General features: G+C 40.4%; 1 protein-coding gene, 30 non-coding genes and 1 pseudogene across 31 annotated transcripts; all 32 read left to right on the top strand.

Moving 5' to 3' along the window:
- Positions 1-1,092: 1,092 nt before the first annotated feature.
- On the top strand, positions 1,093-3,072 carry LOC131967762 (coiled-coil domain-containing protein 106-like). The gene is made up of 5 exons (XM_059328705.1): positions 1,093-1,191; positions 1,367-1,456; positions 1,702-1,902; positions 2,107-2,304; positions 2,760-3,072. Exons 2-5 carry the CDS (start codon positions 1,372-1,374, stop codon positions 3,062-3,064), a joined length of 789 nt encoding a protein of 262 aa, XP_059184688.1. The 5' UTR covers positions 1,093-1,191; positions 1,367-1,371; the 3' UTR covers positions 3,065-3,072.
- Positions 3,073-7,567: 4,495 nt separating this feature from the next.
- On the top strand, positions 7,568-7,683 carry LOC131967797 (U5 spliceosomal RNA). The gene has a single exon (XR_009393845.1). It is a non-coding gene; the product is annotated as a U5 spliceosomal RNA (small nuclear RNA).
- A 315-nt stretch (positions 7,684-7,998) lies between these two features.
- Positions 7,999-8,114, top strand: LOC131967886 (U5 spliceosomal RNA). Its single transcript, XR_009393929.1, has one exon. It is a non-coding gene; the product is annotated as a U5 spliceosomal RNA (small nuclear RNA).
- Positions 8,115-8,429: 315 nt separating this feature from the next.
- Positions 8,430-8,545, top strand: LOC131967919 (U5 spliceosomal RNA). Its single transcript, XR_009393960.1, has one exon. It is a non-coding gene; the product is annotated as a U5 spliceosomal RNA (small nuclear RNA).
- A 315-nt stretch (positions 8,546-8,860) lies between these two features.
- On the top strand, positions 8,861-8,976 carry LOC131967888 (U5 spliceosomal RNA). The gene has a single exon (XR_009393931.1). It is a non-coding gene; the product is annotated as a U5 spliceosomal RNA (small nuclear RNA).
- Positions 8,977-9,291: 315 nt separating this feature from the next.
- LOC131967809 (U5 spliceosomal RNA) lies at positions 9,292-9,407 on the top strand. Its single transcript, XR_009393857.1, has one exon. It is a non-coding gene; the product is annotated as a U5 spliceosomal RNA (small nuclear RNA).
- Positions 9,408-9,563: 156 nt separating this feature from the next.
- Positions 9,564-9,691, top strand: LOC131967936 (U5 spliceosomal RNA; annotated as a pseudogene).
- A 315-nt stretch (positions 9,692-10,006) lies between these two features.
- On the top strand, positions 10,007-10,122 carry LOC131967808 (U5 spliceosomal RNA). Its single transcript, XR_009393856.1, has one exon. It is a non-coding gene; the product is annotated as a U5 spliceosomal RNA (small nuclear RNA).
- Positions 10,123-13,931: 3,809 nt separating this feature from the next.
- Positions 13,932-14,047, top strand: LOC131967885 (U5 spliceosomal RNA). Its single transcript, XR_009393928.1, has one exon. It is a non-coding gene; the product is annotated as a U5 spliceosomal RNA (small nuclear RNA).
- A 307-nt stretch (positions 14,048-14,354) lies between these two features.
- LOC131967911 (U5 spliceosomal RNA) lies at positions 14,355-14,468 on the top strand. Its single transcript, XR_009393953.1, has one exon. It is a non-coding gene; the product is annotated as a U5 spliceosomal RNA (small nuclear RNA).
- A 317-nt stretch (positions 14,469-14,785) lies between these two features.
- Positions 14,786-14,901, top strand: LOC131967884 (U5 spliceosomal RNA). The gene has a single exon (XR_009393927.1). It is a non-coding gene; the product is annotated as a U5 spliceosomal RNA (small nuclear RNA).
- A 315-nt stretch (positions 14,902-15,216) lies between these two features.
- Positions 15,217-15,332, top strand: LOC131967796 (U5 spliceosomal RNA). The gene has a single exon (XR_009393844.1). It is a non-coding gene; the product is annotated as a U5 spliceosomal RNA (small nuclear RNA).
- Positions 15,333-15,647: 315 nt separating this feature from the next.
- Positions 15,648-15,763, top strand: LOC131967883 (U5 spliceosomal RNA). The gene has a single exon (XR_009393926.1). It is a non-coding gene; the product is annotated as a U5 spliceosomal RNA (small nuclear RNA).
- Positions 15,764-16,080: 317 nt separating this feature from the next.
- Positions 16,081-16,196, top strand: LOC131967795 (U5 spliceosomal RNA). The gene has a single exon (XR_009393843.1). It is a non-coding gene; the product is annotated as a U5 spliceosomal RNA (small nuclear RNA).
- A 239-nt stretch (positions 16,197-16,435) lies between these two features.
- On the top strand, positions 16,436-16,551 carry LOC131967794 (U5 spliceosomal RNA). The gene has a single exon (XR_009393842.1). It is a non-coding gene; the product is annotated as a U5 spliceosomal RNA (small nuclear RNA).
- Positions 16,552-16,866: 315 nt separating this feature from the next.
- On the top strand, positions 16,867-16,982 carry LOC131967914 (U5 spliceosomal RNA). Its single transcript, XR_009393956.1, has one exon. It is a non-coding gene; the product is annotated as a U5 spliceosomal RNA (small nuclear RNA).
- A 315-nt stretch (positions 16,983-17,297) lies between these two features.
- LOC131967882 (U5 spliceosomal RNA) lies at positions 17,298-17,413 on the top strand. Its single transcript, XR_009393925.1, has one exon. It is a non-coding gene; the product is annotated as a U5 spliceosomal RNA (small nuclear RNA).
- A 317-nt stretch (positions 17,414-17,730) lies between these two features.
- On the top strand, positions 17,731-17,846 carry LOC131967793 (U5 spliceosomal RNA). Its single transcript, XR_009393841.1, has one exon. It is a non-coding gene; the product is annotated as a U5 spliceosomal RNA (small nuclear RNA).
- A 239-nt stretch (positions 17,847-18,085) lies between these two features.
- Positions 18,086-18,201, top strand: LOC131967923 (U5 spliceosomal RNA). Its single transcript, XR_009393964.1, has one exon. It is a non-coding gene; the product is annotated as a U5 spliceosomal RNA (small nuclear RNA).
- Positions 18,202-18,516: 315 nt separating this feature from the next.
- LOC131967909 (U5 spliceosomal RNA) lies at positions 18,517-18,632 on the top strand. The gene has a single exon (XR_009393951.1). It is a non-coding gene; the product is annotated as a U5 spliceosomal RNA (small nuclear RNA).
- Positions 18,633-18,949: 317 nt separating this feature from the next.
- Positions 18,950-19,065, top strand: LOC131967889 (U5 spliceosomal RNA). Its single transcript, XR_009393932.1, has one exon. It is a non-coding gene; the product is annotated as a U5 spliceosomal RNA (small nuclear RNA).
- A 315-nt stretch (positions 19,066-19,380) lies between these two features.
- LOC131967880 (U5 spliceosomal RNA) lies at positions 19,381-19,496 on the top strand. The gene has a single exon (XR_009393923.1). It is a non-coding gene; the product is annotated as a U5 spliceosomal RNA (small nuclear RNA).
- A 313-nt stretch (positions 19,497-19,809) lies between these two features.
- LOC131967879 (U5 spliceosomal RNA) lies at positions 19,810-19,925 on the top strand. Its single transcript, XR_009393922.1, has one exon. It is a non-coding gene; the product is annotated as a U5 spliceosomal RNA (small nuclear RNA).
- Positions 19,926-20,240: 315 nt separating this feature from the next.
- LOC131967792 (U5 spliceosomal RNA) lies at positions 20,241-20,356 on the top strand. Its single transcript, XR_009393840.1, has one exon. It is a non-coding gene; the product is annotated as a U5 spliceosomal RNA (small nuclear RNA).
- Positions 20,357-20,671: 315 nt separating this feature from the next.
- LOC131967807 (U5 spliceosomal RNA) lies at positions 20,672-20,787 on the top strand. Its single transcript, XR_009393855.1, has one exon. It is a non-coding gene; the product is annotated as a U5 spliceosomal RNA (small nuclear RNA).
- Positions 20,788-21,026: 239 nt separating this feature from the next.
- Positions 21,027-21,142, top strand: LOC131967913 (U5 spliceosomal RNA). Its single transcript, XR_009393955.1, has one exon. It is a non-coding gene; the product is annotated as a U5 spliceosomal RNA (small nuclear RNA).
- A 315-nt stretch (positions 21,143-21,457) lies between these two features.
- Positions 21,458-21,573, top strand: LOC131967878 (U5 spliceosomal RNA). The gene has a single exon (XR_009393921.1). It is a non-coding gene; the product is annotated as a U5 spliceosomal RNA (small nuclear RNA).
- A 317-nt stretch (positions 21,574-21,890) lies between these two features.
- Positions 21,891-22,006, top strand: LOC131967790 (U5 spliceosomal RNA). Its single transcript, XR_009393839.1, has one exon. It is a non-coding gene; the product is annotated as a U5 spliceosomal RNA (small nuclear RNA).
- A 239-nt stretch (positions 22,007-22,245) lies between these two features.
- LOC131967922 (U5 spliceosomal RNA) lies at positions 22,246-22,361 on the top strand. The gene has a single exon (XR_009393963.1). It is a non-coding gene; the product is annotated as a U5 spliceosomal RNA (small nuclear RNA).
- A 315-nt stretch (positions 22,362-22,676) lies between these two features.
- LOC131967877 (U5 spliceosomal RNA) lies at positions 22,677-22,792 on the top strand. Its single transcript, XR_009393920.1, has one exon. It is a non-coding gene; the product is annotated as a U5 spliceosomal RNA (small nuclear RNA).
- A 313-nt stretch (positions 22,793-23,105) lies between these two features.
- On the top strand, positions 23,106-23,221 carry LOC131967876 (U5 spliceosomal RNA). Its single transcript, XR_009393919.1, has one exon. It is a non-coding gene; the product is annotated as a U5 spliceosomal RNA (small nuclear RNA).
- A 315-nt stretch (positions 23,222-23,536) lies between these two features.
- On the top strand, positions 23,537-23,652 carry LOC131967788 (U5 spliceosomal RNA). The gene has a single exon (XR_009393837.1). It is a non-coding gene; the product is annotated as a U5 spliceosomal RNA (small nuclear RNA).
- The last annotated feature ends 48 nt before the right edge of the window (positions 23,653-23,700 follow it).

Raw genomic sequence — 23,700 nt, 5'->3', positions numbered from 1 at the left:
TAATCGCCGAATTTCAGCACTCAAATTCGCCATGTTGGCATCCTTCAATTGAAGAGCGGGCAGCGACGCCGACGTCCAAAATTGCCTTCTCGACTGCTGCGTTCAAGTAACTCGAAACGCTGGGAAAAGGGAGATTCGAGTTGTTAAGCGTTAAATTAAGTGAATCAGGGTTATCTGTTCTTGGTAATTCTTTAGTTAACATTAGCTGAGAGTTTATGCAAGTGAACTGCAATGCAGTTGAATGTATTCACAGCCATAAACGAGATATTGAATTTAAGAAGCCAGAAACCCCGAGTTCCGATTAGCCGTGAACGCAGCACAGGACACCACGAGGACGACAGCAAAGAGAGACCAGGAGACGCACCTGTAGGCAGTTTCAGAGAGAAAGACGGTTTTAAGAGGCGAAACTTTTAACAAACTCGAAGGTAATATTTTTCAACACAGACTGTAAAACCTGAATGTATATTTTAGTATTATTTAAGTTTTGTTAGCTTTGTTAGCTTGTAAGCTTAACTTTAGCATCCTGGCCACGCCGGTAATTTAACCCTATAAAGCCAAGTGTATCATATAAGATACAGTGATTTTTGAGACTTCTACATCATCAAAAACCTGTTGTATACATGTGTTGAAGATAAACAAACTGAACAACAAATTGCACAAAAATACCAGATGTAGCAAAAATGATATGCAGGTTCCACGAGTGGATCAGTCATTGCTGCATTAAAAAACTTCATATCAGCAGATGTATGATGTTGTGTTACATGGAAAAAATATGTATTTTGCATGTTTGAGGAAAAAGGAAAAGTTAAAAATGTTGTTGTTTGATGTTTTTGTTAGTTCAAGAAAAACAAACTGTGAGCAACAAATTGCACAAAAAGACCTGATGTATCAAATATGATACAAATTAGAATTCATATATGCAATTTATTTATTTTTTAAAATTCGTCAGCAAGTTAATAAGCACTCGGTTTTTAAAAAAATTGAATTTTCTGGCAATTATTTCATGGTTCAGGCTTTATAGGGTTAAGCTAATTCAGCCAACATGTTGAAAAAAACAAATTTTAGCCAAGTGTAATTAGTCTCCTTGGTTCGAAAGCGCTCTCTGCTGCAGAGTTGGGCTATGAACTTTCTGCCACTGCCAGTTCTTTTTTTTTCTGCTACAGTTTTTGTTGTATAAGTTAACTTTCAGCAGTGAGTGAGGCTGTGTAATTTTCACATTCAAACCTCCGTTTTTTAATATTCGAATATGTATCCGAATTTAGAATATTTGTTGACAGCCCTAGAGCACTTTGCTGTGTGTCAAAAATAAACTAACATTAGCCAACACACAATGGCTCACATTAACTCTCTTGATTGTGTTGAATAGCCACGATGAACACTAGAAGGGGAGCTTTGAATCCTGTGCCACCAAAGGTCAGCAAGGCTTCCACTCCTGCTGAGGAGAAAGAGCAAATTGGTAAGTATTATCATTTTAAATGGGTTCTTTTTCTGTTAATTGCCCGAAATACAGACATAAATGTCTTTGTTCTTTGTACATAATATTAAGGTGTAGGCCTATAAGTTAGAGCTTAAACTTTGCTTTTACTGTAACTTTGATTAGAACAGTCATGCTAACTTAATGTTAGACACAAAACCAATTTTACCATGTTTCATGCTCAAATTCAAATCATGCTTTAGAAATGAATTATGTGTTCTGTGCAGCTCCTACAATCAAACATGAGTTGGCCATGGTCAAACTTCAGCTGGAAGCTGAGAGAGAGCGAGGAAGACTCCGAGAAGAAACCATAGCAATGCTGAAGTCCGACAAAGATTATTTGCAGCGTGAATTGGCCAGCAAGGCTGAAATGTTGCGGGAACTTGTAAAATCTGGCAGCAGATCAGATCAGCCATCGTCTAGTTCAGGTGACCAGTACACACACAGACATTCATGGCGGGAGACGCAGCAAATGTTACTATACAGTGAACGCAATATTACATGAATTTTCACACGTGAATTTTGACATCCACCAACTTGGATTTTTATGCAATTTTTGTGATAACTAGAAACATAAGGAGAAGAAATATGAATGGCTGTTTTACAATTGTGTGTGTTCTTATTTATTACAGCAGAGTCTTCCAAGATGGAAAAAAAGATGAAAAGAGTCTTCATCTCAGATGAAGAATCCGACATTGCCTCAGTCGTAGCCACTGACTCCCCATTGTCCGATTCGTCTTTTGAGGAAGACACCAAGGCAAAGAAAAAACTCAAGAAGAGATCCCCTAAGCTGGGTGGAAGCCCAAAACCAGAGATGAGTCGCGTTCGAGGTAAGCTTGTTTTATGTTATCAGTAATAAGTCAAATTGACTGTTTTTACTGTAACTACGTAAGAAAGCCAGGCAGGAGTAGTAGCGTTGACGGACAACCCCATTCAGCCAATCAGCAGGAAGAGGAGCAGCGACAACGTCTTTTCCTCCAAGAAACTCACCAAGCGCTGACTCTGTCTCTTGTTTCAGTCCTGTAATGGATGGTATTTCATTTAGAACTGCCCTTATTGCTGTTTTTAGGCTGCTGTTAGATTGCTCCGCCATGTTTGTTGTGGTCAGAGTCGCAATGGATCTCTGTGGACGCAGATATTTTTTTGAAACAATGCCATGTTTATAGAGATTTTTTTTCCTGAAGCTGTGTTTTTGTGTGAATAGGGCCTAAAACATTATAAACTCATCTTTTATGTATTGCACAACCAGTTCAATGACAGATTAACTTTTTTTCTTTTCTTTCAGTGAAAAACATCAGAGACATCATCAAAAGGTATAAGGCAGTACTCAAGAGGTACAGTGAGGGGGGATCGATGAAGACTGCATTCGAAGAAGTTGGTGTAGATCGCAACACTATTGCCAGAACGGCAGTTGTCGCAGAGCTCTGCCTCGCAGCCCCGGAAGCTTTCAGTGCACTTGACCGGTGGAATGACAAGATTGAGAAGCTGTCCGCATTTGTGGACAGATGCCGTGCGGCTGTTACCACCGAGATTAAAGAGCAGATAAACAGAATGAAAGAGGATGGTATCTTGTTACCTATTGCGCATTGAATGTGCCAAAAAAAAAAGCTGTCAGTTCCAGGTTTATGTTAATAATCTGTTAATTATGTTAATGACATGCATTATGTTATAAATTGCAGTTTGCATTTGGTCTCAGGTGAAAGAGCTATGCAAGTTTTTTTTTTTTTTAATACACAGATTTTATTTATAACATCTATTTAATTGGCTGGCTCTAACATTACATGCACAAATGTGGATTTGAATGGTAAGGTACATCGGCTGATAACCGTTCAGAGTAATATTGTGGATCTACCTACCTTTTGGAGCTGTATTTCTTTAAAAAAAGATGTACTATATGATTTTGGTTTGATAAGAGACCGTTTTTGTACTGACCTATATTCACAGATTACAAAATAAAGAGTTGCTTTAAACATGGTTGACTTATATTTACTTACCGCCAGCAAAATACTGCTCTTAAGTGATCATCATTGTGTTATAATATCATACAATTACTAATAACTTTATACAGTGTTTCACTTTACTTAAGGCTCTTAAAGTCATCCTATAACATATTATTAACGCTTATAAGGCATTACTCCATTTCTGTAAATGTGCATTTAGTATCTGTTCTATGTTGAGCAGTTCTATGTGTGCCTTTACAACTGGCTAGAGTAAGGATGGTTATAATGTGTTATGTGACCCAGGACTTTAGATTCTTCATCAAACCTTAATATGCAGGTATAAAACATTATGAGTGTTTAATTTATAGTACATTATATCCACACTTACAATACTTTATAACCCTCGATATAAGGTCTTATACATGATTATACACCATTATAATGACATGTATGAAGCATTATAAATGCATTATAATGTCTTATGCATGTGCTTCTAAAGCATTATAATCGAGACCTTCATAGAAAGTGTTACCGATGATTCCACAAGAGAGGAGCTTGATAACTGAAGGCTCTGGCTCCCAATCTAGTTTTAAGGACTTTAGGGACCACAAGTAACATAGAATTTTGGGAACGTAGTGCTCTAGAAGGGTAATATGGCATTATGAGGTCTTTAAGATATGATGGTGCCTGACCATTTAGAGCTTTGTAAGTAAGAAGAAGGATTTTGAACTCAATTCTGGATTTTACAGGGAGCCAGTGCAGCGAAGCTAGAACAGGAGAAATATGATCTCTTTTCTTGGTTCTTGTTAGTACACGAGCCGCAGCATTTTGGACTAACTGAAGAGTTTTAAGGGATTTATTGGAGCAGCCTGACAGTAAGGAATTACAGTAATCTAACCTTGAAGTAACAAAAGCATGAACTAATTTTTCTGCATCCTTTTGAGACAGGATGTGTCTAATTTTTGTAATATTACGTAGGTGAAAAAATGCAGTCCTTGAAGTTTGTTTTATATGGGAGTTAAATGACAGATCCTGATCAAAGATAACTCCGAGATTCCTTATGGTGGTATCGGAGGCCAGGGTAATGCCATCGATGCTAATTAAGTCTTTAGATAATGAGTTTCGGAGGTGTTCGGGTCCCAGTACAATCACTTCTGTTTTTTTCGAGTTTAACATTAGGAAGTTGTGGACCATCCAGGTTTTTATGTCTTTAAGGCATGCATTTAGTTTGTTTTCTAATTATATTACCTAGAGGGAGCATATAAAGGGTGAATAAAATTGGTCCAAGCACAGAACCCTGTGGAACACCGTGGTTAACATCAGTGCGCACGGAGGATTCATTATTCACATGAACAAACTGGAAACGGTCTAATAAGTACGATTTAAACCAGCCCAGTGCCGTTCCTCTAATGCCAATTACATGTTCCAGTCTCTGTAATAGGATACGATGGTCAATTGTATCAAATGCAGCACTCAGATCTAGTAAGACAAGGACTGAGACAAGTCCATTATCAGAAGAAATTAAAAGGTCATTTGTAATTTTTACCAATGCTGTTTCTGTGCTATGATGAGTTCTAAATCCTGACTGGAAGTCCTCATATAGACTATTGTGTTGAAGAAAATCACAAAGTTGATTTGCGACTGCTTTCTCCAGGATCTTAGAGATGAAGGGGAGGTTAGATATTGGTCTATAGTTTGCTAAAACGCCAGGATCTAAATTAACCTTTTTCAGAAGAGGTTTAATTACAGCTACTTTAAATGATTGTGGCACGTAGCCTGTTAATAATGACAAGTTGATTGTATCTAAGAAAGAAGTACCCGTTAAAGGTAGAACCTCTTTAAGCAGCCTTGTTGGTATGGGGTCTGGGAGACAGGTTGACGGTTTCGATGAGGAAATCATTGAGGTTAGTTGTTGGAAAGTGATGGGAGCGAAGCGATCTAAATATTTATCAGGGTTTGTACCCGTTTCTAAGGCTCCAGGGTTTAAGGATGCCTCAGTACCAGTTAATGGCAGGAGGTAGTGAATTTTATTTCTAATAGTTATAATTTTCTCATTGAAAAAGCTCATAAAATCATTACTAGTGAGTGCAATAGGAATACATGGTTCAATAGAGCTGTGACTCTCTGTCAGCCTGGCTACAGTGCTGAAAAGGAATCTTGGGTTGTTCTTATTTTTCTCAATTAATGACGAATAATAGGCTGATCTGGCTTTACGGAGGATTTTCTTATATGTTTTAAGACTGTCCTGCCAGGTTAAAAGAAATTCATCCAGCTTAGTTGAACGCCATTTCCTTTCGAGCTTTCGTGAAATTTGCTTCAGTTCACGGGTTTGAGAATTGTACCATGGAGTTAACTTTTTCTGTTTTATTATTTTCTTTTTTAGTGGGGCAATAAAATCTAGCGTTGTTCGCAGTGAATCTGCAGTACTGTCGACAAAGTTATCAGTTAGGGAGGGACTGAAGTTAACATAGTCCTCTATTATGTTGGAGCACGACAAAGAGTTAAAGACAGGTGGAATCACTTCCTTGAACTTAGCTACAGCACTATCAGATAGACATCTAGTGTAGAAACTCTTGCTTATTAGCGAGTAGTCCAATAGCAGGACTTCAAAAGTTATTAAATAATGGTCTGATAACACAGGATTTTGTGGGAAAACTATTAAATGTTCAATTTCAACGTCAACATGAATATTAAAATCACCTACAATAATGACCTTATCTGTAATTAGTACTAGGCTTGATAAAAACTCAGAGAATTGTGATAAAAATTCTGAATATGGACCGGGAGGCCGGTAAACTATGACAAATAGGATTGGCTGTTGGTTTTTCCAGGTTGGGTGTGAAAGACTGAGAACAAGGCTTTCAAATGAGTTATAGTTTAATTTAGGTTTTGGGGTAATTAGAAGGTTTGACTCATATATCGCTGCAACTCCTCCTCCTCGGCCTGTGCCACGAGGGATATGAGTATTAATATGACTAGGAGGAGTAGATTCATTTAGGCTGACATATTCTTCATCACGCAGCCAGGTTTCAGTTAGACAAAGTAAGTCAATATTGCAATCTGATATTAACTAATTTACTAATAAAGCTTTAGATGATATGGATCTAATGTTTAAGAGTCCACATTTAATTATTTTGGGTTTTTGTTTATTTGCAGTTGAAGTTTCAATTTTTATTAGGTTATTTTGGGTAACTCCTCTTCTGTTAGAACCTGGTTTAAATAACTTAACTTTGGGAGGACGGGGGACAGACACAGTCTCTATGGGATTTTGGGTGGATGACTGCTCAAAGGGAAAGGCAGAGAAGTGTTTTACACTGCGACTCTGCCTCCTGGTCTCAACTCTGATTTGTCACGGGTTTGGACCGCTAATAAACTTGGTCAGGTTGCTAGATATGAGAGCGGCTCCATCCAAAGTGGGATGAACACCATCTCTCCTAATAAGACCAGGTCTCCTCCAGAAAGTTTGCCAATGATTAACGAAGCCCACGTTGTTTGCTGGACACCACCTCGACAACCAGCACTGGAGCGATGAAATGCGGCTACACATATCATCGCTGGTCAAATTTGGCAGGGGACCAGAGAAAACTACGGAGTCCGACATTGTTTTGGCATATGCACACACCGATTCCACATTAATTTTTGTGATCTCCGATTGACGTAACCGGGTGTCATTACTGCCGACGTGAATAACAACTTTACTGTATTTACGTTTATCCTTAGCCAGCAGTTTCAAAAAGGATTCAATGTTGCCCGCTCTGGCCCCCGGGATGCACTTAACTATGGTGCCTGGATTCGCTAACTTCACGTTCCGAAGAATGGAGTCGCCAATGATCAGAGTTGGCTTCTCAGTAGGTGTGTTACTGAGTGGGGAGAATCTGTTGGAGACGTGAAGCGGTTGGTGGTTAACCATCGTGGGCCTCGGCTTCTGACTATTCCCCCTTCGGACATTCACCCAGCCGTCCGGCCGCTCGGGAGGTGTCGGGGAACGGCTAGCTGCACTATGTCGGCTCGCACCAGCTAAGGGCGACTCAAGTGCTGTAATATAGGCTACTAACAGATGTATGGACCATAGACTGTGTGGCATCCCCTGCCACCGTTACTGTAGGGTGCAGGTCAGGAGATGACTTTCTCTGTGTTAGCACCAATGGGCAGTACACTCATGTTTCCCTTCAGATCGTACAAATCTTTCGCCTTTTACTAAAGATTTCCGTGGAGAGGAACAATATGAGTTCAAACTAATTTTTAGATGCCCTGCTTTGTGCAGGTGCTCATAACTTTGTTGAAGAAAACTATAGTTCTCATGACGGAGTTAACCAGCTGATGTCCCAATTGGTAATGGTGTGTCCTTGAATTATTGGTTTAATCGTGTTTAATAATTGAAATGAGCTGATTTTGCATTTGAACAACACTAAACCTTAACCAATATGCAGTCTGTGTTCTGAATCATGTTTGACCTGGTTCAAGTGCTGTAATATAGGCTACTAACAGATGTATGGACCATAGACTGTGTGGCATCCCCTGCCACCGTTACTGTAGGGTGCAGGTCAGGAGATGACTTTCTCTGTGTTAGCACCAATGGGCAGTACACTCATGTTTCCCTTCAGATCGTACAAATCTTTCGCCTTTTACTAAAGATTTCCGTGGAGAGGAACAATATGAGTTCAAACTAATTTTTAGATGCCCTGCTTTGTGCAGGCGCTCCTATATTTGTTAAAGAAAACTATAGTTCTCATGTAGAAGTTAACCAGCGGATGTCCCCATTGGTAATGGTGTATCCTTGAATTATTGGTACAAGCGTGTTTAATAATTGAAATGAGCTGATTTTGCATTTGAACAATACTAAACCTTAACCAATATGCAGTCTGTGTTCTGAATCATGTTTGACCTGGTTCAAGTGCTGTAATATAGGCTACTAACAGATGTATGGACCATAGACTGTGTGGCATCCCCTGCCACCGTTACTGTAGGGTGCAGGTCAGGAGATGACTTTCTCTGTGTTAGCACCAATGGGCAGTACACTCATGTTTCCCTTCAGATCGTACAAATCTTTCGCCTTTCACTAAAGATTTCCGTGGAGAGGAACAATATGAGTTCAAACTAATTTTTAGATGCCCTGCTTTGTGCAGGCGCTCCTACATTTGTTGAAGAAAACTATAGTTCTCATGACGAAGTTAACCAGCTGATGTCCCAATTGGTAATGGTATATCCTTGAATTATTGGTTTAATCATGTTTAATAATTGAAATGAGCTGATTTTGCATTTGAACAACACTAAATCTTAACCAATATGCAGTCTGTGTTCTGAATCATGTTTGACCTGGTTCAAGTGCTGTAATATAGGCTACTAACAGATGTATGGACCATAGACTGTGTGGCATCCCCTGCCACCGTTACTGTAGGGTGCAGGTCAGGAGATGACTTTTTCTGTGTTAGCACAAATGGGCAGTACACTCATGTTTCCCTTCAGATCGTACAAATCTTTCGCCTTTTACTAAAGATTTCCGTGGAGAGGAACAATATGAGTTCAAACAAATTTTTAGATGCCCTGCTTTGTGCAGGCGCTCCTATATTTGTTAAAGAAAACTTTAGTTCTCATGACGAAGTTAACCAGCTGATGTCCCCATTGGTAATGGTGTATCCTTGAATTATTGGTACAAGCGTGTTTAATAATTGAAATGAGCTGATTTTGCATTTGAACAACACTAAACCTTAACCAATATGCAGTCTGTGTTCTGAATCATGTTTGACCTGGTTCAAGTGCTGTAATATAGGCTACTAACAGATCTATGGACCATAGACTGTGTGGCATGCCCTGCCACCGTTACTGTAGGGTGCAGGTCAGGAGATGACTTTCTCTGTGTTAGCACCAATGGGCAGTACACTCATGTTTCCCTTCAGATCGTACAAATCTTTCGCCTTTTACTAAAGATTTCCGTGGAGAGGAACAATATGAGTTCAAACTAATTTTTAGAAGCCCTGCTATGTGCAGGCGCTCATAACTTTGTTGAAGAAAACTATAGTTCTCATGAAGAAGCTGATGTCCCCATTTGAACAACACTAAACCTTAACCAATATGCAGTCTGTGTTCTGAATCATGTATGACCTGGTTCAAGTGCTGTAATATAGGCTACTAACAGATGTATGGACCATAGACTGTGTGGCATCCCCTGACTGAGGGGGAGATCGTACAAATCTTTCGCCTTTTACTAAAGATTTCCGTGGAGAGCAGCAATATGAGTTCAAACTAATTTTTAGATGCCCTGCTTTGTGCAGGTGCTCATAACTTTGTTGAAGAAAACTATAGTTCTCATGACGGAGTTAACCAGCTGATGTCCCAATTGGTAATGGTATATCCTTGAATTATTGGTTTAATCATGTTTAATAATTGAAATGAGCTGATTTTGCATTTGAACAACACTAAACCTTAACCAATATGCAGTCTGTGTTCTGAATCATGTTTGACCTGGTTCAAGTGCTGTAATATAGGCTACTAACAGATGTATGGACCATAGACTGTGTGGCATGCCCTGCCACCGTTACTGTAGGGTGCAGGTCAGGAGATGACTTTCTCTGTGTTAGCACCAATGGGCAGTACACTCATGTTTCCCTTCAGATCGTACAAATCTTTCGCCTTTTACTAAAGATTTCCGTGGAGAGGAACAATATGAGTTCAAACTAATTTTTAGAAGCCCTGCTATGTGCAGGCGCTCATAACTTTGTTGAAGAAAACTATAGTTCTCATGAAGAAGCTGATGTCCCCATTTGAACAACACTAAACCTTAACCAATATGCAGTCTGTGTTCTGAATCATGTTTGACCTGGTTCAAGTGCTGTAATATAGGTAGTGATGGCTGAGCGAGGCTTTGTTGAAGCTTCGATACTTCATACAAAGCATGGTTCATTACTCGAAGCTCCAATGACACACTGTGCTCGAGTAGGACATCTAGTGGTCAATAAAATGAAGTGCAATGGAGACGTGTCATTGAGTGGTTCATTGATTCGTTTTCAACTACACTAGATGACTGTGTGTTTCGAGTGGATACAACAATAAATAGAATAAAGGCGATTATTCTTCCGGAACAATAATAATAATAATAATAATAATAATAATAATAATAATAGACGGACCAATTACAATAGGGTCCTCGTTCCCTAATAATAATATTACTAGTAATAATAAAGACAATAACTATTGAAGACCATTCTTATTTAACATGTCTGTACCCTATATACGCTTCACTTTTGTGTTATGAAAACATTTAAATGGTTCATGAGATGTGCTCTAGAAATACAGACATGTAATTTTCACATGAGGCTGATGCAAATACAGATTGTATTATGAATTTTGGGGTTCATTATGAAAATGAGTGTTTTGGGGTTCATTGGTAAAGAGGTTTATGGGTGGGTGGGTGGGTAAAGAGATTGTGCTTGGAAAACAGGGAAGTGGGTATGCTTGTGTAACTTAGGAATTTTTATTTAGAAACAACAGTTTTTCCACAGTTTTTGGGTTTAAGCGATTTCTTTTCTTACAAACAATTTCCCCAGCCTTGGAAAAAACCCGTTCGCAGGGCACAGATGAGGCTGGGGTGCATAAAAAATGTTTAGCAACTTGGTACAAATTTGGGTACACATTTTTGGAGTTTGCCCAGTATGTCAGGGGGTCTGCAGTTCTTTCAAGTGGAGGGTCGGCAAGGTAACGGTTTACTTCCACAATCGCGTTGGCCGTGGCACTCTGCATTTGACAGGCTCGGCTCGAATGCTCATCTAACAGGCTCCACAGTTGAACTCCTGAAAAATATTGAAGATAATTATCACCAGAAATATCATTAGTCCTTCCTTATTCATAATAGAAGAACAAATAAATACCTGTGGAGTCTGCTGCTGGTGCTGGAGGATGAGGCTGAGATGGTGCTGGTGCTGGAGGATGAGTCTGAGATGGTGCTGGTGCTGGAGGATGAGTCTGAGATGGTGCATGTGAGGTGGATGGCTGTTGCTGCTGCTTCTGGGCATTGCTCACATTAATAACTTTAGTGCATTCGATTACAAGACGGTCCTTGATGCTGGCTGCCACTCTGGGACTGCTGAATCCAAAAGTTTTGTATCGTGGATCGACAAGTGTAGCGACAGCCAGTGAACTGTCTTTTTCTTTATCTTTCAGTCTGTCTGCCAAGCATCGAACGAGGTTCTGCGCCAAGTGTTGTGCCATGGGGGTGGTGATTTGGGAGTACGTTTTTTCGGTTGTGTGGCGCAACACTTGGTAAAGTGGGATGACCTTTGACCCGGAAACCCTTTTCTCCTCCGACAGCTCCACGGTCGCCACCTGGAATGCTGCCAGCAGCTGAAATGACAGGGAAATATTGTACATATTACATACATATACATATTGTCTGAAATCATAAACTGTGTGGTGAACTGGATTTCATTGTTCAGTCTAGTATGATGCTCAGAGTGAGTAAACCCTTCTGCAATGACTGAAGGGTACTTTTTTTCTGTGGTTTTCTGTTGCATACCTTGATGCATTCTCCAGTAATTTCATGCTGCTGGTTCGTCAGAGGAGTCAGGTCCGTGCTCAATGATGCTAATGCTAATGCCACCGCATCCCTTTCTTGACACAGGCGCTGAAGCATCTCCAAGGTGCTGTTCCACCGTGTGTCCACCTCCAGTTTCAATTTCTTGGCACTGCGGCCCAGTTGCTGCTGAATCTGGCTGAGTCTCTCTCTGGCTGTTGTGCTTGTTTTGAAAAAGGTCACTATTCTTCTGCTAGTGGCTCTTATTTCATCGAGACCAGGAGTGGCTTCAATAGAGTTTTTCACCACCAGATTCAGGCAGTGTGCGATGCACTTTGATTGCCTCAGGTTCAGAATATTAGCTGTGGCAATCATATTGCTGGCTGAGTCAGTCACAATGCACCTGACTCGATTCACTAGGCCCCACTCAGCGATCATTGCTGTGACCTCATCTGCAATGTGGGCTGCTGTGTGGGTCCTAGGAAAAGGCTTGACACCCAGAAGAAGACTGGACAACTGGTCGTTCCTGGTGATGAAGTGGCAGGTCACAGCCAGATATGCGTCCATGTTAATGGAGGTCCACATATCTGAGGTGAGGCTGACAGTCTCCACACCCTGGATGTCAGCTTTGGCCTTCTCCTTTTCCACCTCATATCTTGCCATCACCATGTTCTTAACAGCCTTCCTAGTTGGCAAAGTGTAGGAGGGGTCCAGCTTTGCCACCAGCTCTCTGAAACCCGCATCCTCCACAACAGAGAACGGCTGAGAATCCTTAATGATGAAGTTAACCACAGCATCGTCAAGGTCTCGCTTTCTATTGCCTGAAAAAGATAATGTGTACAATACAATGCATGAGGTTACATAAAAAAATACTAAGTGTTATTGAAATGTATCACAGGGCAATATAAACCAAACTGACAGGCACAAGTAATCCATTGTAACTGTCATGTATAGGCCTACCTGGGTTAATGGCAATAGCTGGCTGCTGCCTGTCCTCTGGTGCCGCTTCCATATCTGCATGCTTGGCCCTTAAATGCCTAAGCATGGATGAAGTGTTGTTGCTGTATGACAGCCTCGTATCACACAGCATACACTGGACCTGTGAAACAATCAATTAGCAAAGTCAGTCATAATTTTAATGCATTCATGTAATTTTCCATTCCAGTGAAATTGGCCATTGGGTACAACAGGCATGCACAACAAGGAAAACAATTGTGTAATTATGTTTCTATAGCAATACCATTTTATTTGAGGTGTAGATTTTATTAAGTGTAAATACAGGTGAAATAAAAGTAACACTCGTAATTACCTTATTGTCCGGAAGCAATTGGAAAGCATCCCATGCACGGGATCTTTTCCTGGATGGTTCCATGTATCCTATCTATCTATCTATCTATCTATCTATCTATCTATCTATCTATCTATCTATCTATCTATATATCTGTCTGTCTGTCTGTCTGTCTGTCTGTGTATCTGTCTGTCTGTCTGTCTGTCTGTCTAATCTTATCTTATCTTATCTTATCTTATCTATCTTATCTATCTATCTATCTATCAAAATAAGCAATCTCAGATATCAACACTACTATTTCTCAACACAACTAACCGCAACAACACAAAACCAACCTACTCTGCGAAGAAAATATTCAAATGAACCACACTAAATAAGGATCTCCTATCCCAAAGCACACTCGATCCCGCCAAATTATTCAAATCCAAACCGAACCAATCAGGTGATTCGAAGACGTTCGAAGCACTCAACTGCTTCGAACGTCATCGAAGTGTGTCAAACGTCACGAGTCACGTGACCAAACCACGCCTCGGCACAGTGCTTCGGTACGTTTGCTTCATGAGCTACAGCGCATGTGTCGGAGCTTCGAGTGTCAGCAGACCATCACTAAATATAGGCTACTAACAGATGTATGGACCATAGACTGTGTGGCATCCCCTGCCACCGTTACTGTAGGGTGCAGGTCAGGAGATGACTTTCTCTGTGTTAGCACCAATGGGCAGTACACTCATGTTTCCCTTCAGATCGTACAAATCTTTCGCCTTTTACTAAAGATTTCCGTGGAGAGGAACAATATGAGTTCAAACTAATTTTTAGATGCCCTGCTTTGTGCAGGCGCTCCTATATTTGTTAAAGAAAACTATAGTTCTCATGTAGAAGTTAACCAGCGGATGTCCCCATTGGTAATGGTGTGTCCTTGAATTATTGGTTTAATAATTGAAATGAGCTGATTTTGCATTTGAACAACACTAAACCATAACCAATATGCAGTCTAAGTGTTCTGAATCATGTTTGACCTGGTTCAAGTGCTGTAATATAGGCTACTAACAGATGTATGGACCATAGACTGTGTGGCATGCCCTGCCACCGTTACTGTAGGGTGCAGGTCAGGAGGTGACTTTCTCTGTGTTAGCACCAATGGGCAGTACACTCATGTTTCCCTTCAGATCGTACAAATCTTTCGCCTTTTACTAAAGATTTCCGTGGAGAGGAACAATATGAGTTCAAACTAATTTTTAGATGCCGTGCTTTGTGCAGGCGCTCCTACATTTGTGAAAGAAAACTATAGTTCTCATGAAGAAGTTAACCAGCGGATGTCCCCATTGGTAATGGTGTGTCCTTGAATTATTGGTTTAATCGTGTTTAATAATTGAAATGAGCTGATTTTGCATTTGAACAACACTAAACCTTAACCAATATGCAGTCTGTGTTCTGAATCATGTTTGACCTGGTTCAAGTGCTGTAATATAGGCTACTAACAGATGTATGGACCATAGACTGTGTGGCATGCCCTGCCACCGTTACTGTAGGGTGCAGGTCAGGAGATGACTTTCTCTGTGTTAGCACCAATGGGCAGTACACTCATGTTTCCCTTCAGATCGTACAAATCTTTCGCCTTTTACTAAAGATTTCCGTGGAGAGGAACAATATGAGTTCAAACTAATTTTTAGATGCCCTGCTTTGTGCAGGCGCTCCTACATTTGTTAAAGAAAACTATAGTTCTCATGAAGAAGTTAACCAGCGGATGTCCCCATTGGTAATGGTGTGTCCTTGAATTATTGGTACAAGCGTGTTTAATAATTGAAATGAGCTGATTTTGCATTTGAACAACACTAAACCTTAACCAATATGCAGTCTAAGTGTTCTGAATCATGTTTGACCTGGTTCAAGTGCTGTAATATAGGCTACTAACAGATGTATGGACCAGACTGTGTGGCATCCCCTGCCACCGTTACTGTAGGGTGCAGGTCAGGAGATGACTTTCTCTGTGTTAGCACCAATGGGCAGTACACTCATGTTTCCCTTCAGATCGTACAAATCTTTCGCCTTTTACTAAAGATTTCCGTGGAGAGGAACAATATGAGTTCAAACTAATTTTTAGATGCCCTGCTTTGTGCAGGTGCTCCTACATTTGTGAAAGAAAACTATAGTTCTCATGAAGAAGTTAACCAGCGGATGTCCCCATTGGTAATGGTGTGTCCTTGAATTATTGGTTTAATCGTGTTTAATAATTGAAATGAGCTGATTTTGCATTTGAACAACACTAAACCTTAACCAATATGCAGTCTGTATTCTGAATCATGTTTGACCTGGTTCAAGTGCTGTAATATAGGCTACTAACAGATGTATGGACCATAGACTGTGTGGCATCCCCTGCCACCGTTACTGTAGGGTGCAGGTCAGGAGATGACTTTCTCTGTGTTAGCACCAATAGGCAGTACACTCATGTTTCCCTTCAGATCGTACAAATCTTTCGCCTTTTACTAAAGATTTCCGTGGAGAGGAACAATATGAGTTCAAACTAATTTTTAGATGCCCTGCTTTGTGCAGGCGCTCCTACATTTGTTAAAGAAAACTATAGTTCTCATGAAGAAGTTAACCAGCGGATGTCCCCATTGGTAATGGTGTGTCCTTGAATTATTGGTTTAATCGTGTTTAATAATTGAAATGAGCTGATTTTGCATTTGAACAACACTAAACCTTAACCAATATGCAGTCTAAGTGTTCTGAATCATGTTTGACCTGGTTCAAGTGCTGTAATATAGGCTACTAACAGATGTATGGACCATAGACTGTGTGGCATGCCCTGCCACCGTTACTGTAGGGTGCAGGTCAGGAGATGACTTTCTCTGTGTTAGCACCAATGGGCAGTACACTCATGTTTCCCTTCAGATCGTACAAATCTTTCGCCTTTTACTAAAGATTTCCGTGGAGAGGAACAATATGAGTTCAAACTAATTTTTAGATGCCCTGCTTTGTGCAGGTGCTCATAACTTTGTTGAAGAAAACTATAGTTCTCATGAAGAAGCTGATGTCCCCATTTGAACAACACTAAACCTTAACCAATATGCAGTCTGTGTTCTGAATCATGTTTGACCTGGTTCAAGTGCTGTAATATAGGCTACTAACAGATGTATGGACCATAGACTGTGTGGCATCCCCTGCCACCGTTACTGTAGGGTGCAGGTCAGGAGATGACTTTCTCTGTGTTAGCACCAATGGGCAGTACACTCATGTTTCCCTTCAGATCGTACAAATCTTTCGCCTTTTACTAAAGATTTCCGTGGAGAGGAACAATATGAGTTCAAACTAATTTTTAGATGCCCTGCTTTGTGCAGGTGCTCATAAATTTGTTGAAGAAAACTATAGTTCTCATGACGAAGTTAACCAGCTGATGTCCCAATTGGTAATGGTATATCCTTGAATTATTGGTTTAATCATGTTTAATAATTGAAATGAGCTGATTTTGCATTTGAACAACACTAAACCTTAACCAATATGCAGTCTGTGTTCTGAATCATGTTTGACCTGGTTCAAGTGCTGTAATATAGGCTACTAACAGATGTATGGACCATAGACTGTGTGGCATCCCCTGCCACCGTTACTGTAGGGTGCAGGTCAGGAGATGACTTTCTCTGTGTTAGCACCAATGGGCAGTACACTCATGTTTCCCTTCAGATCGTACAAATCTTTCGCCTTTTACTAAAGATTTCCGTGGAGAGGAACAATATGAGTTCAAACTAACTTTTAGATGCCCTGCTTTGTGCAGGCGCTCCTACATTTGTTAAAGAAAACTATAGTTCTCATGAAGAAGTTAACCAGCGGATGTCCCCATTGGTAATGGTGTGTCCTTGAATTATTGGTTTAATCGTGTTTAATAATTGAAATGAGCTGATTTTGCATTTGAACAACACTAAACCTTAACCAATATGCAGTCTGTGTTCTGAATCATGTTTGACCTGGTTCAAGTGCTGTAATATAGGCTACTAACAGATGTATGGACCATAGACTGTGTGGCATCCCCTGCCACCGTTACTGTAGGGTGCAGGTCAGGAGATGACTTTCTCTGTGTTAGCACCAATGGGCAGTACACTCATGTTTCCCTTCAGATCGTACAAATCTTTCGCCTTTTACTAAAGATTTCCGTGGAGAGGAACAATATGAGTTCAAACTAATTTTTAGATGCCCTGCTTTGTGCAGGCGCTCCTACATTTGTTAAAGAAAACTATAGTTCTCATGAAGAAGTTAACCAGCGGATGTCCCCATTGGTAATGGTGTGTCCTTGAATTATTGGTTTAACCGTGTTTAATAATTGAAATGAGCTGATTTTGCATTTGAACAACACTAAACCTTAACCAATATGCAGTCTAAGTGTTCTGAATCATGTTTGACCTGGTTCAAGTGCTGTAATATAGGCTACTAACAGATGTATGGACCATAGACTGTGTGGCATGCCCTGCCACCGTTACTGTAGGGTGCAGGTCAGGAGATGACTTTCTCTGTGTTAGCACCAATGGGCAGTACACTCATGTTTCCCTTCAGATCGTACAAATCTTTCGCCTTTTACTAAAGATTTCCGTGGAGAGGAACAATATGAGTTCAAACTAATTTTTAGATGCCCTGCTTTGTGCAGGTGCTCATAACTTTGTTGAAGAAAACTATAGTTCTCATGAAGAAGCTGATGTCCCCATTTGAACAACACTAAACCTTAACCAATATGCAGTCTGTGTTCTGAATCATGTTTGACCTGGTTCAAGTGCTGTAATATAGGCTACTAACAGATGTATGGACCATAGACTGTGTGGCATCCCCTGCCACCGTTACTGTAGGGTGCAGGTCAGGAGATGACTTTCTCTGTGTTAGCACCAATGGGCAGTACACTCATGTTTCCCTTCAGATCGTACAAATATTTCGCCTTTTACTAAAGATTTCCGTGGAGAGGAACAATATGAGTTCAAACTAATTTTTAGATGCCCTGCTTTGTGCAGGTGCTCATAAATTTGTTGAAGAAAACTATAGTTCTCATGACGAAGTTAACCAGCTGATGTCCCAATTGGTAATGGTATATCCTTGAATTATTGGTTTAATCATGTTTAATAATTGAAATGAGCTGATTTTGCATTTGAACAACACTAAACCTTAACCAATATGCAGTCTGTGTTCTGAATCATGTTTGACCTGGTTCAAGTGCTGTAATATAGGCTACTAACAGATGTATGGACCATAGACTGTGTGGCATCCCCTGCCACCGTTACTGTAGGGTGCAGGTCAGGAGATGACTTTCTCTGTGTTAGCACCAATGGGCAGTACACTCATGTTTCCCTTCAGATCGTACAAATCTTTCGCCTTTTACTAAAGATTTCCGTGGAGAGGAACAATATGAGTTCAAACTACTTTTTAGATGCCCTGCTTTGTGCAGGCGCTCCTACATTTGTTAAAGAAAACTATAGTTCTCATGAAGAAGTTAACCAGCGGATGTCCCCATTGGTAATGGTGTGTCCTTGAGTTATTGGTTTAATCGTGTTTAATAATTGAAATGAGCTGATTTTGCATTTGAACAACACTAAACCTTAACCAATATGCAGTCTAAGTGTTCTGAATCATGTTTGACCTGGTTCAAGTGCTGTAATATAGGCTACTAACAGATGTATGGACCATAGACTGTGTGGCATGCCCTGCCACCGTTACTGTAGGGTGCAGGTCAGGAGATGACTTTCTCTGTGTTAGCACCAATGGGCAGTACACTCATGTTTCCCTTCAGATCGTACAAATCTTTCGCCTTTTACTAAAGATTTCCGTGGAGAGGAACAATATGAGTTCAAACTAATTTTTAGATGCCCTGCCTTGTGCAGGTGCTCATAACTTTGTTGAAGAAAACTATAGTTCTCATGACGGAGTTAACCAGCTGATGTCCCAATTGGTAATGGTATATCCTTGAATTATTGGTTTAATCGTGTTTAATAATTGAAATGAGCTGATTTTGCATTTGAACAACACTAAACCTTAACCAATATGCAGTCTGTGTTCTGAATCATGTTTGACCTGGTTCAAGTGCTGTAATATAGGCTACTAACAGATGTATGGACCATAGACTGTGTGGCATGCCCTGCCAGCGTTACTGTAGGGTGCAGGTCAGGAGATGACTTTCTCTGTGTTAGCACCAATGGGCAGTACACTCATGTTTCCCTTCAGATCGTACAAATCTTTCGCCTTTTACTAAAGATTTCCGTGGAGAGGAACAATATGAGTTCAAACTAATTTTTAGATGCCCTGCTTTGTGCAGGCGCTCCTACATTTGTTAAAGAAAACTATAGTTCTCATGAAGAAGTTAACCAGCGGTTGTCCCCATTGGTAATGGTGTGTCCTTGAATTATTGGTACAAGCGTGTTTAATAATTGAAATGAGCTGATTTTGCATTTGAACAACACTAAACCTTAACCAATATGCAGTCTGTGTTCTGAATCATGTTTGACCTGGTTCAAGTGCTGTAATATAGGCTACTAACAGATGTATGGACCAGACTGTGTGGCATCCCCTGCCACCGTTACTGTAGGGTGCAGGTCAGGAGATGACTTTTTCTGTGTTAGCACCAATGGGCAGTACACTCATGTTTCCCTTCAGATCGTACAAATCTTTCGCCTTTTACTAAAGATTTCCGTGGAGAGGAACAATATGAGTTCAAACTAATTTTTAGATGCCCTGCTTTGTGCAGGCGCTCCTACATTTGTGAAAGAAAACTATAGTTCTCATGAAGAAGTTAACCAGCGGATGTCCCCATTGGTAATGGTGTGTCCTTGAATTATTGGTTTAATCGTGTTTAATAATTGAAATGAGCTGATTTCGCATTTGAACAACACTAAACCTTAACCAATATGCAGTCTGTGTTCTGAATCATGTTTGACCTGGTTCAAGTGCTGTAATATAGGCTACTAACAGATGTATGGACCATAGACTGTGTGGCATCCCCTGCCACCGTTACTGTAGGGTGCAGGTCAGGAGATGACTTTCTCTGTGTTAGCACCAATGGGCAGTACACTCATGTTTCCCTTCAGATCGTACAAATCTTTCGCCTTTTACTAAAGATTTCCGTGGAGAGGAACAATATGAGTTCAAACTAATTTTTAGATGCCCTGCTTTGTGCAGGTGCTCATAAATTTGTTGAAGAAAACTACAGTTCTCATGACGAAGTTAACCAGCTGATGTCCCAATTGGTAATGGTATATCCTTGAATTATTGGTTTAATCATGTTTAATAATTGAAATGAGCGGATTTTGCATTTGAACAACACTAAACCTTAACCAATATGCAGTCTGTGTTCTGAATCATGTTTGACCTGGTTCAAGTGCTGTAATATAGGCTACTAACAGATGTATGGACCATAGACTGTGTGGCATCCCCTGCCACCGTTACTGTAGGGTGCAGGTCAGGAGATGACTTTCTCTGTGTTAGCACCAATGGGCAGTACACTCATGTTTCCCTTCAGATCGTACAAATCTTTCGCCTTTTACTAAAGATTTCCGTGGAGAGGAACAATATGAGTTCAAACTAATTTTTAGAAGCCCTGCTATGTGCAGGCGCTCATAACTTTGTTGAAGAAAACTATAGTTCTCATGAAGAAGCTGATGTCCCCATTTGAACAACACTAAACCTTAACCAATATGCAGTCTGTGTTCTGAATCATGTTTGACCTGGTTCAAGTGCTGTAATATAGGCTACTAACAGATGTATGGACCATAGACTGTGTGGCATCCCCTGCCACCGTTACTGTAGGGTGCAGGTCAGGAGATGACTTTCTCTGTGTTAGCACCAATGGGCAGTACACTCATGTTTCCCTTCAGATCGTACAAATCTTTCGCCTTTTACTAAAGATTTCCGTGGAGAGGAACAATATGAGTTCAAACTAACTTTTAGATGCCCTGCTTTGTGCAGGCGCTCCTACATTTGTTAAAGAAAACTATAGTTCTCATGAAGAAGTTAACCAGCGGATGTCCCCATTGGTAATGGTGTGTCCTTGAATTATTGGTTTAATCGTGTTTAATAATTGAAATGAGCTGATTTTGCATTTGAACAACACTAAACCTTAACCAATATGCAGTCTGTGTTCTGAATCATGTTTGACCTGGTTCAAGTGCTGTAATATAGGCTACTAACAGATGTATGGACCATAGACTGTGTGGCATCCCCTGCCACCGTTACTGTAGGGTGCAGGTCAGGAGATGACTTTCTCTGTGTTAGCACCAATGGGCAGTACACTCATGTTTCCCTTCAGATCGTACAAATCTTTCGCCTTTTACTAAAGATTTCCGTGGAGAGGAACAATATGAGTTCAAACTAATTTTTAGATGCCCTGCTTTGTGCAGGCGCTCCTACATTTGTTAAAGAAAACTATAGTTTTCATGAAGAAGTTAACCAGCGGATGTCCCCATTGGTAATGGTGTGTCCTTGAATTATTGGTTTAACCGTGTTTAATAATTGAAATGAGCTGATTTTGCATTTGAACAACACTAAACCTTAACCAATATGCAGTCTAAGTGTTCTGAATCATGTTTGACCTGGTTCAAGTGCTGTAATATAGGCTACTAACAGATGTATGGACCATAGACTGTGTGGCATGCCCTGCCACCGTTACTGTAGGGTGCAGGTCAGGAGATGACTTTCTCTGTGTTAGCACCAATGGGCAGTACACTCATGTTTCCCTTCAGATCGTACAAATCTTTCGCCTTTTACTAAAGATTTCCGTGGAGAGGAACAATATGAGTTCAAACTAATTTTTAGATGCCCTGCTTTGTGCAGGTGCTCATAACTTTGTTGAAGAAAACTATAGTTCTCATGAAGAAGCTGATGTCCCCATTTGAACAACACTAAACCTTAACCAATATGCAGTCTGTGTTCTGAATCATGTTTGACCTGGTTCAAGTGCTGTAATATAGGCTACTAACAGATGTATGGACCATAGACTGTGTGGCATCCCCTGCCACCGTTACTGTAGGGTGCAGGTCAGGAGATGACTTTCTCTGTGTTAGCACCAATGGGCAGTACACTCATGTTTCCCTTCAGATCGTACAAATATTTCGCCTTTTACTAAAGATTTCCGTGGAGAGGAACAATATGAGTTCAAACTAATTTTTAGATGCCCTGCTTTGTGCAGGTGCTCATAAATTTGTTGAAGAAAACTATAGTTCTCATGACGAAGTTAACCAGCTGATGTCCCAATTGGTAATGGTATATCCTTGAATTATTGGTTTAATCGTGTTTAATAATTGAAATGAGCTGATTTTGCATTTGAACAACACTAAACCTTAACCAATATGCAGTCTGTGTTCTGAATCATGTTTGACCTGGTTCAAGTGCTGTAATATAGGCTACTAACAGATGTATGGACCATAGACTGTGTGGCATGCCCTGCCACCGTTACTGTAGGGTGCAGGTCAGGAGATGACTTTCTCTGTGTTAGCACCAATGGGCAGTACACTCATGTTTCCCTTCAGATCGTACAAATCTTTCGCCTTTTACTAAAGATTTCCGTGGAGAGGAACAATATGAGTTCAAACTAATTTTTAGATGCCCTGCTTTGTGCAGGCGCTCCTACATTTGTTAAAGAAAACTATAGTTCTCATGAAGAAGTTAACCAGCGGTTGTCCCCATTGGTAATGGTGTGTCCTTGAATTATTGGTACAAGCGTGTTTAATAATTGAAATGAGCTGATTTTGCATTTGAACAACACTAAACCTTAACCAATATGCAGTCTGTGTTCTGAATCATGTTTGACCTGGTTCAAGTGCTGTAATATAGGCTACTAACAGATGTATGGACCAGACTGTGTGGCATCCCCTGCCACCGTTACTGTAGGGTGCAGGTCAGGAGATGACTTTTTCTGTGTTAGCACCAATGGGCAGTACACTCATGTTTCCCTTCAGATCGTACAAATCTTTCGCCTTTTACTAAAGATTTCCGTGGAGAGGAACAATATGAGTTCAAACTAATTTTTAGATGCCCTGCTTTGTGCAGGCGCTCCTACATTTGTGAAAGAAAACTATAGTTCTCATGAAGAAGTTAACCAGCGGATGTCCCCATTGGTAATGGTGTGTCCTTGAATTATTGGTTTAATCGTGTTTAATAATTGAAATGAGCTGATTTCGCATTTGAACAACACTAAACCTTAACCAATATGCAGTCTGTGTTCTGAATCATGTTTGACCTGGTTCAAGTGCTGTAATATAGGCTACTAACAGATGTATGGACCATAGACTGTGTGGCATCCCCTGCCACCGTTACTGTAGGGTGCAGGTCAGGAGATGACTTTCTCTGTGTTAGCACCAATGGGCAGTACACTCATGTTTCCCTTCAGATCGTACAAATCTTTCGCCTTTTACTAAAGATTTCCGTGGAGAGGAACAATATGAGTTCAAACTAATTTTTAGATGCCCTGCTTTGTGCAGGTGCTCATAAATTTGTTGAAGAAAACTACAGTTCTCATGACGAAGTTAACCAG

The sequence above is a fragment of the Centropristis striata genome, unplaced genomic scaffold (genome assembly GCF_030273125.1).
Source record: "Centropristis striata isolate RG_2023a ecotype Rhode Island unplaced genomic scaffold, C.striata_1.0 Scaffold_26, whole genome shotgun sequence".
NCBI classification, from domain to species: Eukaryota; Metazoa; Chordata; class Actinopteri; order Perciformes; family Serranidae; genus Centropristis; species Centropristis striata.
Note: the sequence above shows the minus strand (reverse complement) of the source record. Positions and strands in the feature narration are given on the sequence as shown.

Bases quoted from the DNA above. Each gene is read 5' to 3' on its own strand.
- LOC131967762 (XM_059328705.1), top strand. From the start codon at position 1,372: ATGAACACTAGAAGGGGAGCTTTGAATCCTGTGCCACCAAAGGTCAGC. The intron at 1,903-2,106 runs GTGACCAGTACA...TATTTATTACAG, and splicing joins TCAGCCATCGTCTAGTTCAG to CAGAGTCTTCCAAGATGGAA. The intron at 2,305-2,759 runs GTAAGCTTGTTT...CTTTTCTTTCAG, and splicing joins AGAGATGAGTCGCGTTCGAG to TGAAAAACATCAGAGACATC.